The sequence below is a fragment of the Primulina tabacum genome, chromosome 1, assembly GCF_025594145.1.
Source record: "Primulina tabacum isolate GXHZ01 chromosome 1, ASM2559414v2, whole genome shotgun sequence".
Lineage (NCBI taxonomy): Eukaryota > Viridiplantae > Streptophyta > Magnoliopsida > Lamiales > Gesneriaceae > Primulina > Primulina tabacum.
Window position 1 is genome coordinate 3,815,203 of NC_134550.1, and position 11,656 is coordinate 3,826,858.

The 11,656-nt window shown below is 32.6% G+C and overlaps 2 protein-coding genes across 2 annotated transcripts; one reads left to right on the forward strand and one right to left on the reverse strand.

Annotated features, from left to right (window-relative positions):
* Positions 1–3,549: 3,549 nt before the first annotated feature.
* LOC142542076 (NEP1-interacting protein-like 1) lies at positions 3,550–4,676 on the reverse strand. The gene is made up of 3 exons (XM_075648523.1): positions 3,967–4,676; positions 3,739–3,822; positions 3,550–3,651 (listed from the first exon to the last, which is right to left on the reverse strand). Exons 1-3 carry the CDS (start codon positions 4,123–4,125, stop codon positions 3,550–3,552), a joined length of 345 nt encoding a protein of 114 aa, XP_075504638.1. The 5' UTR covers positions 4,126–4,676.
* A 3,717-nt stretch (positions 4,677–8,393) lies between these two features.
* Positions 8,394–11,054, forward strand: LOC142542228 (la-related protein 1C-like). The gene is made up of 6 exons (XM_075648744.1): positions 8,394–8,783; positions 8,972–9,536; positions 9,613–9,760; positions 9,859–9,949; positions 10,624–10,695; positions 10,986–11,054. Exons 1-6 carry the CDS (start codon positions 8,394–8,396, stop codon positions 11,052–11,054), a joined length of 1,335 nt encoding a protein of 444 aa, XP_075504859.1.
* Positions 11,055–11,656: the final 602 nt, after the last annotated feature.

Sequence of the window (11,656 nt, forward strand, 5' to 3'; positions counted from 1 at the left end):
ATTCGTGATTGTCCAGAGTCTATTGCCTCTCTTTTTTTATTTTTTTTCCCCAGAAACATCTTATATTATATTGAAATATTGGATATGAATATTTTCTGTTTGGTTTTTATGTAATTTATTTTACTAATTGCATCTTTATCACTGCGAAAATTATAGATATTTTCAATAAAATATATTTGAAAATTTATAAAGTAAGACTAAAGAAAATATTTCATCTAACCCACATAGCGATTAATGTGTGGCCACGAGCATTAAATAATATATTTTTTGTTATAATATAAATTGTTACGGTGAAAATAGTTTGAATCATACTCAAAATTAGTTTACTACGTACGTTTTGGTTTTGAGCCGAGTATGATATTTTTGAAATTATATATATAATGGATCAACACTAGTAAATCTAATTTTGGAGGATAGTATATTAGCAAGAGTAAATGATTTATTTGGTGATATATACTCCGAAATATCAAACTAAAACAAGCTCCAACATTATTCAGCTCAATATCAAACTAAAACATGCTCGAAATATATAAATAAATCCATCTGTACAAATATATTTCAAAATATTTTATAACATTTATTCTTGTTTAATTACGTGCTCGATATCTATCTAGTTTTCAAAAGTTGATCCGCAGCCAGCATGATTCCCATTTCCTTGGAATAATTGTACAACACTTAACATTGAATTTTCTTGAAATCGAAAAATACCATGAATTGCTCCCATTTAGGCTATATTCGACTAGTCGTTTAACAGAAGCTTTCGAGCGTGAACAGTGAGGTGCACTGGGCAAGTGCGTGCGTGCGTGCATGCATTGCAAGGCTAAGCGTGCTTGTCTTCGGACGATAACCCCTCGAACGAGGGCTTGCAACTTCACCAGACTTTTCTGAATGCCTTTCTAGCCTGTATAATATATGCAAACATGCATTATGTTATCATAAGTAATATATGGTTTAGGGCATGTTTGTCCAATAAGTCTGACCAAAATAGATTTTGATTATCTGTTTATTAAAAGTAGGAATTACTAAAATAATTTGTCATTGTCCGTATTTGGAATCATTTTTTTCGCCTGAGTGCTGCCATGTTTTCAAACGTATGGATAATATTCAATACTATGTTATGAGATACAAAGGAAGACAAGTTATTACATTAAGAACAAATTTTGACTCATAAAATAATCAAATTTCAATTCAAGCCAACTTACAAGATCATTTTCGTCTTTTCTAACAAAATTCTCTCTATATATATATGTTTGCGCGCGAATAAGTAAGACAACCATATCTTCTCTTGACAAGAAATCTGTACCCATAGTCTCTTCATACAAGATGTTGCTTATTTCATTGCTGAATCTTCCTTTTGTTGTTGTGTGCACAATCACAATACTAGAATCGCTTTCGTGATCGGATGATGATCGTTGGAAAAGTTTTTTCACGACGATTCGAGATAGAGGTTTTTTTCGTTTCCTGTAATGAAACCCATTTTGGCTGTCGGCTTTGAGATTTAAGAATTGTTAAATGTTGGGACTATTCAAGAGTAGAGAGGGGAATGAGTTGAGTGGGTAGCATGTTCTTCTATCATCGTGCATGGATGAATTGTTTGGGTCTTTTGTCGTGTATCTCTCGCGAAATACCTATATTGCCCTTGCTAAACACGTTTGTTTTGGATTTCACGGTGGTTCTTAGTTCATATTTCAGGTATGGAACTGAAATTTGAATCAAGAAAGATTTTAAAGTTTGAAATCGGTCATTTTTTTTGTAGGGAAAAAATAAACTTTTCGATCTATTAACTTGTTACATTTTGAGTTTTGATCGACTAAATATTTAAAATTTTACTTTAGTATAACTTCAAATAAATTGCTAACAATACCGAATTTTTTTTGTAAAGATTGAATTATTATTATTATTTTTTTTTGAAAAGATTGAATTAGTTTTGGTCTTATCAATGACATGTATTTTGGACCTTCATACAGAAGTAATTGCGTAACTATGCAATATTTTGTGAAAAGTAAAAATAATTTCAACGTCTCGATACCATAAAGATTTGAAGTTGTTTTAAGAACAAATATGCATTTGGACATATATTTTAAAATCGTTTTATAATTAAAAAGTAGTATGTTTCGATTTTTATCGTTACCTTTATTTCTAAAAATATAAAAAAAAAACTCTCAATTGTTCTTTGTAGAACACCTTTTTAAAAATATTTCACAAAAAAATTTATCCAAACACATGCTTTTATTTTTTATTTGTAAAATACTAAAAATATTTGCTCAGCCGAGCCTTAATTTGTTTTGGTTCAGAAAATGTAGTTGAGATAATTTTCTCCTAATTTTTATTTTCGATTCCTTGAAAAAAAAAAAAAAAAAGAACCGCTAATAAGATGAATATACTTTTTTTAAAGAAATTATTGCAAAATGAATGATAATGCATTCTTTTTCAAATCCAAAAGTAAACAGTATAAAGTTGACTGTCCTACTTACGTAGTATTCTATCGATCATGTATGTATGGATTGGGAGGAGGACTCTCCATTCTCATTGATATATCATAAAAAAGTACTTTCATTTTATCTCTTTAACTTAGGAAAGTTCTTTAAAAAACTAGCTTTCTCACGGACTTGTAGCCAATTTTAGAATTCTCAAATTTTTCATATGATTGAATTGAAATGGTAGTTTGATTGCTCACTTTCTTGTTAGCCATTGGAGTGTGAGAGATTTTTTTCATTACATGGTAAACAGGTGATTTCGATTGTCATAAAAGATAATCTGAAATCCGATGTTATAAATTAAAATACTTACACTTAATAGATTTTTTTTTTTAAAAAAAACAAGAACAAAGAGTTACACCAGATGAGCGTTAAAATAAAATGGTTAGAAAGTGCAAAGCATGGTTGTGAATGAAGTGAAAATCAAGCAAGAAAAATTGAACTTTATTGATAAATAAACTATGGAACAATATTTATAAATGAATAAGAATGAAAATATATTATGCGCCTGTACTAATTTGCATAATTTACGATGATTTATAGGAATAGTCAAATATCCACGTCATACAAGATGGATACGATACAATGCCATGTAACAACACAACTAGTGATGATAAAGAAAATACTAATAGCAAACAAACATTGTGTGTACGTAGGATCTGTGAGGAATACAAACCACACCTCAAAATTTTCTTTACAAAATCGTGATCAAGCGCAGAGACCGAACACGAAAGATGTTGCTCAGAAACTACATACATAGAGCTGCACCTAGCCAATCTAAAACTACGGATTTATTGAACAAATAGAGAGGCCGTATACGAGTAAGAGGATATCATCAAGCTGGTGTTTCTCGCCGTACAAAAAGAGCATCAAAATACTCTTCTACACAACGGGCAAGAACCGTGTCTCACCAGCCAAGAGTCGATGCAAGGTAGATGAAACAAGTGGTGACAATGAGGTAAACTTCGCACGGTCTCCCCTAGCTGAAAGTCCTGCGTATATTTAAAAGCATGGGACAGATTCTTCTAAATCAGTTCAACTTGTCGATAAAAGAAGTCTATATACAAAGAGCTCAAATGTTGGGAACGTCTTCAAATGTTGTTTCTACAGCTCCCATCTGATTAACGAAGAAAATGTCGGGAACGTCTTCAAATGTTGTTTCTACAGCTCCCATCTGATTAACGAAGAAAATTTCGTAAGTCAAAAAAGTAAAAATACTGTCATCCCTATTTCAAAGAAAAGCAATCGAGCAGCATAATACCTGACTTTGCACGGCACTTAGCATAGCTGGACCAATACGCTCGCGGACAAGTCTGCCACTTAGAAGGCTCACTATCACATCAATCTGTACAGTCAGATTATTAGCTCCAAACTCAATCAGATTACTAAACATGCTATAAATCTCGAAGATTGAATGCCAGAATTATCACGTCTGCAATTGAATAGTATTGACTCAAGATTATTAATCCATTCAATAGATAAGACTTACCAAATACAGGAGACACTGTATCCCAGATTCATCGGACTGCCACAAAAGAAGTGATGATTCAAAGACTTCGATGGAGTAAACAGCACCGGATATGGCACCAACCGAAGCCCCTCTAACAAATCCACTTTCTGTCTCTTGGCCAATAAGCGCTCCAGTCATTGCTCCCAATATGGTACCAACTGCATAGCAGGGACAGCTCCTTCATTAGCATAAAGAATAATTCGAGAGAAAGTACTACTAAAGATCAACATCCCTCTAAAATTCGGTAGTCGCTGCGTGAGACGTTTCTGAAAAAAATAATCATAAGGTGATTGAAAAATCACCTTTAATCAACTCCAAAAACCTATATACAGCACAAAATTCACATCCAAAATCCTACACCACACAATCACAAAGAAAATGAAAACTGCATCCTTGGGGTTCTCAGTATGAATGATGGTTTTCTTCACATTCTCTGTCACCCAAGGTCCAAACATAGCCTAAAATTATAATTTCTTTAAATGTTCTAAATCCCCAAATATGCTGAAAACCCCCAATTTGCGGGACATAGCAAAAACCTAAACCCTAAAACAATAAAAACCACGGGAGAACAAATCAATGTTAAGGAAAAAACACATTATAATTATGGGGTGGGTGAAACCACCAAACCCCTTGAATCGTGATAACCCACCTGCATTAGAAGCGTACGATCAAACCAAAATCAAGAAATTGAATCTACAACCACTCAAACCAAATGGTTCCAATATGTTGTTTGTACTTAAGAAGTCTACTGCAAACAAAAAATGTTGAAACATATTGGAACCATTTGCAGCAAGGGAGGTGGAAAAGGAGTGTGGATTGGCAGTCCTCACTCACCCAAGGCACCTAAGCATGGCCCTCGTCCCCCTTCTCGTCTAAAATGCACTGAGATGCGCCAAATTGCAGCTGTTCTCTTCCAAGAATCCCCATTTTCTTCAAAATGTTTGGTGCCATCCTTTTTGCCGAAACCTGTCTGCAAATCCTTGGCTTCTAATAGAGCCCTATTCTACGAGGATGAACTGTGCCAAGCGGTTGCGCAAAACAATCTTCGTTGATTTTTGCTGTTTTCTGGTATTATTTTTGTTCCATATATGTGTATAGCTAGAACATTGGCATGATTGCTTTTGGTATAGTTTCTGGAGATTTGGAGTAGGCCCGCCTGGTGAAATTTTTCTAGTCAGTTTAGGTGCTTGTGAATTTTGGGGCCTAAAGATTCTGTTGTCATAGGAAATCCGCCGAATCAATAAGTGGTTGAACTTCTAGAACTTAAATATCATCTTGACCGTCGGTTGAATTACTGTTTGAACAGTCTAAAACACCCTGTGGATCACCAACTACTGCACCAACGTCGAACTGGTTCCAGGATACATCAAATCCTGCATCAACGTCCAATCTTAGTGGATTTGGAGAAAGAGGTTTTCAAACAAAAAAACTTCTTCGGAAGTCATCTAACAAAGATATTGCCCAATCGATTCTGAATTCTCCCAACCGATTATAATGTGCTAGTGCATTAGTAGGGACAATAGATCTAACACAGTAGTCGATTTCAACTGGTTAATAAGACAAGACGAATCTTTAAAATATTTATTTCATTTCATGTTTTCTTATTCTATTAGGGTGTGTTTGGTACAAGTGATGAGATAAATAAATGATTAATTATGCTATAGATAATCAAACATTATGTGATACTATTAAGATTGTTTGGTTCAACATTTTGAATATGTGATTAGCTTTTAAATATTGAGTGAGTCTCATGTGAGACCGTCCCACGGATCATAATCCGTGAGACGGGTCAACTCTACCCATATTCACAATAAAAGTAATACTCTTAGCATAAAAAGTAATACTTTTTCATGGGTAACCCAAATAAGAGATCCGTCTCACAAATACGACCCGTGAGACCGTCTCACACAAGTTTTTGCGTATTAATAAATTTAATATTATACCCTTGTTAAGTTTACTTATTTGTTGTGCTCAAAGCAATACATAATATTAGATAATAATAATAATAATGTTAATAATGACGATATTAATAATCTTTGAATTAATATGTGTAAATATCATAAAATTAAATATAATAAAAATAAAAATATTATTGATAAGCATAACCAACATTAAAATTTAGTTTTTATTATTTTATTAAAATATATACAAATAAATTATTTTTTTCAAAATAAAAATATATCTTTATATTTTTTAAAGTTTAAATCAAATTAAATAATAATGATATATATTAAATATCAGGATCGACATCTAACGTACAACATTCTAAAATAAATTTTTTATTCAAGGCAAAAACTTGTGTGAGATGGTCTCATGGGTCGTATTTTTTGAGACGGATCTCTATTTGGGTCATCCATGAAAAAGTATTATTTTTTATGCTAAGAGTATTACTTTTATTGTGAATATGAGTAGGGTTGACCCGTCTCACAGATTAAGATCCGTGAGACGGTCTCACATAAGACTCACTCTTTATTCAATAAATAACTTAACACTCTAAGAAATAAGAGGAGAAAAATGTAATTTATTAAGTTTTGATAGTGTATCTCACTTGATTTGTTAGATTAATAATCAAATAGTTATCTAAAAAATTGGATCTTAAATCGGATCAAAATGATTATTAAAACATCTTAAAATTTTAACCAAATATTGGATAAGTGTTTGACTATTAATCTATCATTGTTTAATCCACTCAACCAAACACACCCTTAGAATATACTTTGAACCTTTCCTATTTTAAATTGATTTTCCATAAACAAAGAACATTTTCATTTACCTAAGAATACAGAGAGAGGGATTCATTTCCTTGTACTAAAATTGTGCTATGATAACGGTACGGTTTATATTTTGTTTTAAGAGGCACTTTAGGTTTTGTATTTCATGATTCCGGGACAAATATACAATATTTAATAAAAATATTACCACCGCTAAATTTTTAAATGGATGAGCTTATTGAGGACTTCTGAAAACATGTCTTTGATATTTCTTCTTATATAGAAAATTGAACACTTAAATGAGTTTATAATGACATAAAATGCACTCTTATAAAAAATCGGTTTTGCCATTTTCATAAAATAAGAGCAAATACGAAGTATTTGTTAGTTGATATAAGAGTTCGTTATGTTGTGGCGTTTACATGTGCATGAGATGTGATAGAATAATATTAGATACAATCATCAACAGGAACACAAAAAAATAAGTGATATTTAGAACAAAATGCTACGTGTGTACCATGAATAATCTTATACGACAAAAATCAACTCTTGAACATGTTGAAATCACCTCTATATTCTAGATAGCAGTGCATAGATGAATCAGACCATAATAATAATTCTTAGGGTTGAACTAGTGACAAATACTTGTAGAGCCAATTTTTTCTAATAATTTTTTGGGCTTGAATCAATTAGTACATAAATTATTTAGAACAATTATTACATGTCAATTGACAAAAAAAATCTATTTAGTTTAACGTAGATTTCTATCATGATTTTTATTTAATTAAAAGAATATTTTTGTCAATTGATTTAGAATGATTAAAGCAAATTATAATCTCTATATTATCTAAGAACAGAAGTAACACTCATGTTCTTATTCTCACCATATTTTCAAATTTTGAACATCCAATCCTTATCTATATTTTTGAAAGTATAGTTATGTTATACATTAATTATTATTTATTTAAAGTATGGTATTAAAGATAAATCGGCTATTTTTTTAGGAAAAAATTAATATGACAATAGTAAATATTTTATTCTTATTTAGATTATTTATTTTTTTAGTAATTTTAGAGTAAGTTTTTTGTTTTTCTTATCTAATCTTGTATTTGAGTTTTATTTAATTCTATCAAAATTTTCTAGCAAAAAGTTAATGTGAAACAATTTGAAATACAAAGATAAGATCTTCTTAATGATAATTTGGAGATAAATTATATCATCACCATATGTCAAAATTTTAAAAGTAAAACTTGATATAAATCACCTTATAAATCATTAAAGATTTTTCGATTTTTAAAAACATAGGCTTTGTTTTTATAAATAAAAGATATCGGATTTTAAATATCGATTATTTTACTTCTTTGTTTTTTTTTTCGAGATATAAAATATTATTTGTTCCGATATATAAATAAATAAAATTAACCTTTATCTTTTTATCTTGATACTAAATACGTATATCCTAATTAAATCCGAGCTGTAATTATATTTGTCGTAGGAAACTAATTCCCCGCTTCATTGCTCTATATATATGCGGGGAGACTAGAACACTGCACTTTTATTTGCTTCCGAACAAGAAAACGGGCGGAGATAGGCGATTTCGATTTCGAGTGGGAATTTTTGGGTTTTCTTTAATCGATTCGATTGTGTTGGTGGGTTTGATGTTCAGTTGCCTGACCTATTTTTTTGTTTTCTGCAATGGCTACTGCTTCTGACTCCTCCGCCTCTGTTCAATCTGTAAATTCTGTTATTGATCGCCATTCACGGCTCGCGTCGCCTTGTTCATGTTCGAGTATCTCTGATCAGAAGCACGTTTTGCCTTCTGAAATTTTCCTAAACCAATTAATCGCACCACCTGCTAGTTTCTTGGCCGAGGATGGTCAGGCTGAGGGAAGTGAGAATGTTGGTGTAACCAAGAAGTGTGTTTGGAACAATCCTGCTAATGGTGTTGCTCCGCAGGTTGGTGCTTTGATGGGGACAGCATCTTGGCCTGATTTCTCCAAATCAGCTCGTGCTTCCACGAAGGCTTCTTCGAGTTCGACTGATTCTCTTGAAGAACTCTCTCACGAACCAATCATTCTGTCACAGGTTTATTATTTCTGTCATTGTTGTTCTCTATATTTTGGCCCTTTTAATCTACCTGTTCAATTTATCTGATGTTCTTAGTTGCTTGGGTTTTATTATATATGCTTCTAGTGCTATTATGAACTCGATGATCAAGTTTTCGTACAAGTTAGACTGCTTTCCTTACGAAATTTTCTTTTTGTGAATAATAGGGGACGTCAGTTGACTCTTGGTCTTCACAGGAAGTAGCAACAAATTCAGCTTCGAACCATGAATCTCCTATCCGCCAGTGTTCTCCGGAGCTAGGTGGTGACAGGACAAGTCACAGAAACATAACAGCCAACGGCAGCTTTTCTCAAGCACCAAATTCACACAGTTCTGTGGTTGAAGCGTCTCCTTTTAAGCCAGTGAAGTCCAGCATCTCTTCGGGGGTATCTCCTAGGGACAACACACGTTGGGATGTTGGACAGAGAGGAGGATCTCACAGTGGGCATGAGCCACACCATCCGCGTGGTCCTTTTAGAAGGAACAACAGTGGACCGCAACTTCAAGGGAATGGTTCTTCTAATCATGGCCATGGTAGCAAACGATACCAGGAACGTTGGATTGATGATTGGAGCTATAACCATCAATCTTTTGGCAGCAGAGTAAACCTTGCACCCCAGCAGAGTGTCGCCTCTCGGCCCTTCATACGTGGTCCAGTTTCAAGTGCTCCTTTTATTCCTCCACCTCCCCCTGTGGGTGCGCGGCCCTATGGTCCCCCAGTGTTCTACAATGGTGAGGTTTGCTGCTTTGAGATACTTGCTTCTGTAGATTATCTTGCGTGCTAATTATATTTTGTTTCAATTTGCAGATGCTTCATCTTTTACGTATTTTGCTCTTGGACCCCACCCAGGTTCACCCGGGCACATGCCTATGTTTCCATATGCACCAATGTCGTCTCCCATACCTGATCCTCACTTGCCTTCCAAAATTGTGAAACAGATAGATTATTATTTTTGGTATGTTATTTTTGTTATGCATACTAAATGATTCATCCGCTCATTGCTGTCTATTTGCGCATGGTATCAACGCTTGGATTTTCACATGTATCTTGCAGTGATGATAATTTGGTGAAGGACACATATTTGCGCCAGAAAATGGATGTGGATGGATGGGTTCCCATAAACTTAATAGCAAGCTTTAAGAAAGTAAGTCGGTCAAATTAATGAAAAATTTCCTGCTTATGCTTATTTCTTTATCCATTTTATCTAAACTTAAACTTGCGATTCTTTTTTGATTGTTGGTACATAGAAGAGAAATTTTGAGGCTCTAGATCAGAAAGTTGAAAATATCAAAAGCTTGATTCTTTAATTGGAATTTAGTGAGCAATATAGGTTAAGAATTTTGAAATGTTTCGGTTTTGTTAGATTATTCTTGGATGAAATAAAATGACAATTGATATCTAACTGTAATACGCTTGAGTTTATCAGAAGATTTATATTGATATGGAAATGGTAAATTTGTATGACCAAGAATGCACATTAGAATCATGGTACACTCTTTTTAGTTGGTTTCATTAGGTAACAATGATACTATTTTGAGAATGAAGTAGCTTGGACGGGTTAGTTATTCATGTAAGTTGTCTTTGGAGTGGAATTTGGAGATGCCTGATCGGATCAAAATCATCTCTGGCTGAAAATCTTGCCTGCCATGATTTGAAACACCAAATCGACTGTTAGTGCTGCCATTTAACCTCTTATCATAGTCACAGAGGCAGCTGGATATTTTATGGCTGATCATATCAAACTTTTTAAATGATTTGCCACCTATTACGATGAGACTTAACTATGAATACTAATATTATACATTCTCAATTTTTCAGATTAGGGAGCTGACAGACAATGTCCAACTTATATTGGATGCTTTGCGAGCTTCGAATGTGGTGGAAATACAGGTGAAATGTATCGCATATTTGATCCTCGCAATACCACTTTTCTTATAGTAAATCTTTTACTAGTAGTGTAGTCCAAAATTTTACTGAAAAAACAAGTGAATATGCGATTAACTTATGAGCAAAATCTGCTAATATCCCCTTTTCAGCTTTCTCATGCGACTTGTTCTATATATCTATAGACTTGTTATCCTTTGGGTATTTTGTAGACATTTCATCCCACGACATGCACTTTAGATAGAGTATTGGTGGTTTCTAACTCATCTAGGCGATTTTTTTTCTTACTCTTGCAGGGAGAAAAGGTGAGGAGGAAGGGTAATTGGAGAAAATGGATAATGCCAACCTTCTTGTATTCTACATGATCAAGTCCTCAATTTCTTTAATGAGCAATATAGGTTAAGAAGTAAAATCATTGAACGAGGAAACAACTGGTTCTTTAGTGGTTTTTTTAAAATACAATTGTGCATTTTACGATGTCCTTTTACCAAGTACTCTAATATTTTGCCAAAAATATTAATTTCCCGTCAAAATGTTATTTCTAAAAAAGAAAAGATATATCATTAATATTGAAATATATGTACTACAATAAATGATAATTTCAATTATTGTTTGTATTGATTATATCAATTCATTTAGTTCAAATTTGAATTTAATTCATTTTTATATTAATTAAAATATAATTTATATATTATATATTTTTTATTATTTTTTTATTCAAATTGAAACTAAACTTTATTGAAAATATAAACTAAATTAAAATTTTTTACATTGATTATATCAATCAATTTAATTTGCGATATGATTTGTGTTACTATGATATATTTAATTTTTATTACAAACTGTATAAATAAATTTTAAACACAAATGATTGCAATGTTATATATATATATATATCACTCATCCATTCGATGTGTAATTTTTCTATATTTCATCACATCCAATAGATGAGTGACACCTCATCGGT

What these genes read in the sequence shown, in the direction of transcription:
- LOC142542228 (XM_075648744.1), top strand. Translation starts at nt 8,394, where the DNA reads ATGGCTACTGCTTCTGACTCCTCCGCCTCTGTTCAATCTGTAAATTCT. An exon ending in AACCAATCATTCTGTCACAG is followed by an intron (nt 8,784 to 8,971) that starts GTTTATTATTTC and finishes TGTGAATAATAG; the next exon opens with GGGACGTCAGTTGACTCTTG. An exon ending in CGAATGTGGTGGAAATACAG is followed by an intron (nt 10,696 to 10,985) that starts GTGAAATGTATC and finishes TTACTCTTGCAG; the next exon opens with GGAGAAAAGGTGAGGAGGAA.
- LOC142542076 (XM_075648523.1), bottom strand. Translation starts at nt 4,125, where the DNA reads ATGACTGGAGCGCTTATTGGCCAAGAGACAGAAAGTGGATTTGTTAGA. An exon ending in TACAGTGTCTCCTGTATTTG is followed by an intron (nt 3,823 to 3,966) that starts GTAAGTCTTATC and finishes CTGACTGTACAG; the next exon opens with ATTGATGTGATAGTGAGCCT. An exon ending in TAAGTGCCGTGCAAAGTCAG is followed by an intron (nt 3,652 to 3,738) that starts GTATTATGCTGC and finishes TTCGTTAATCAG; the next exon opens with ATGGGAGCTGTAGAAACAAC.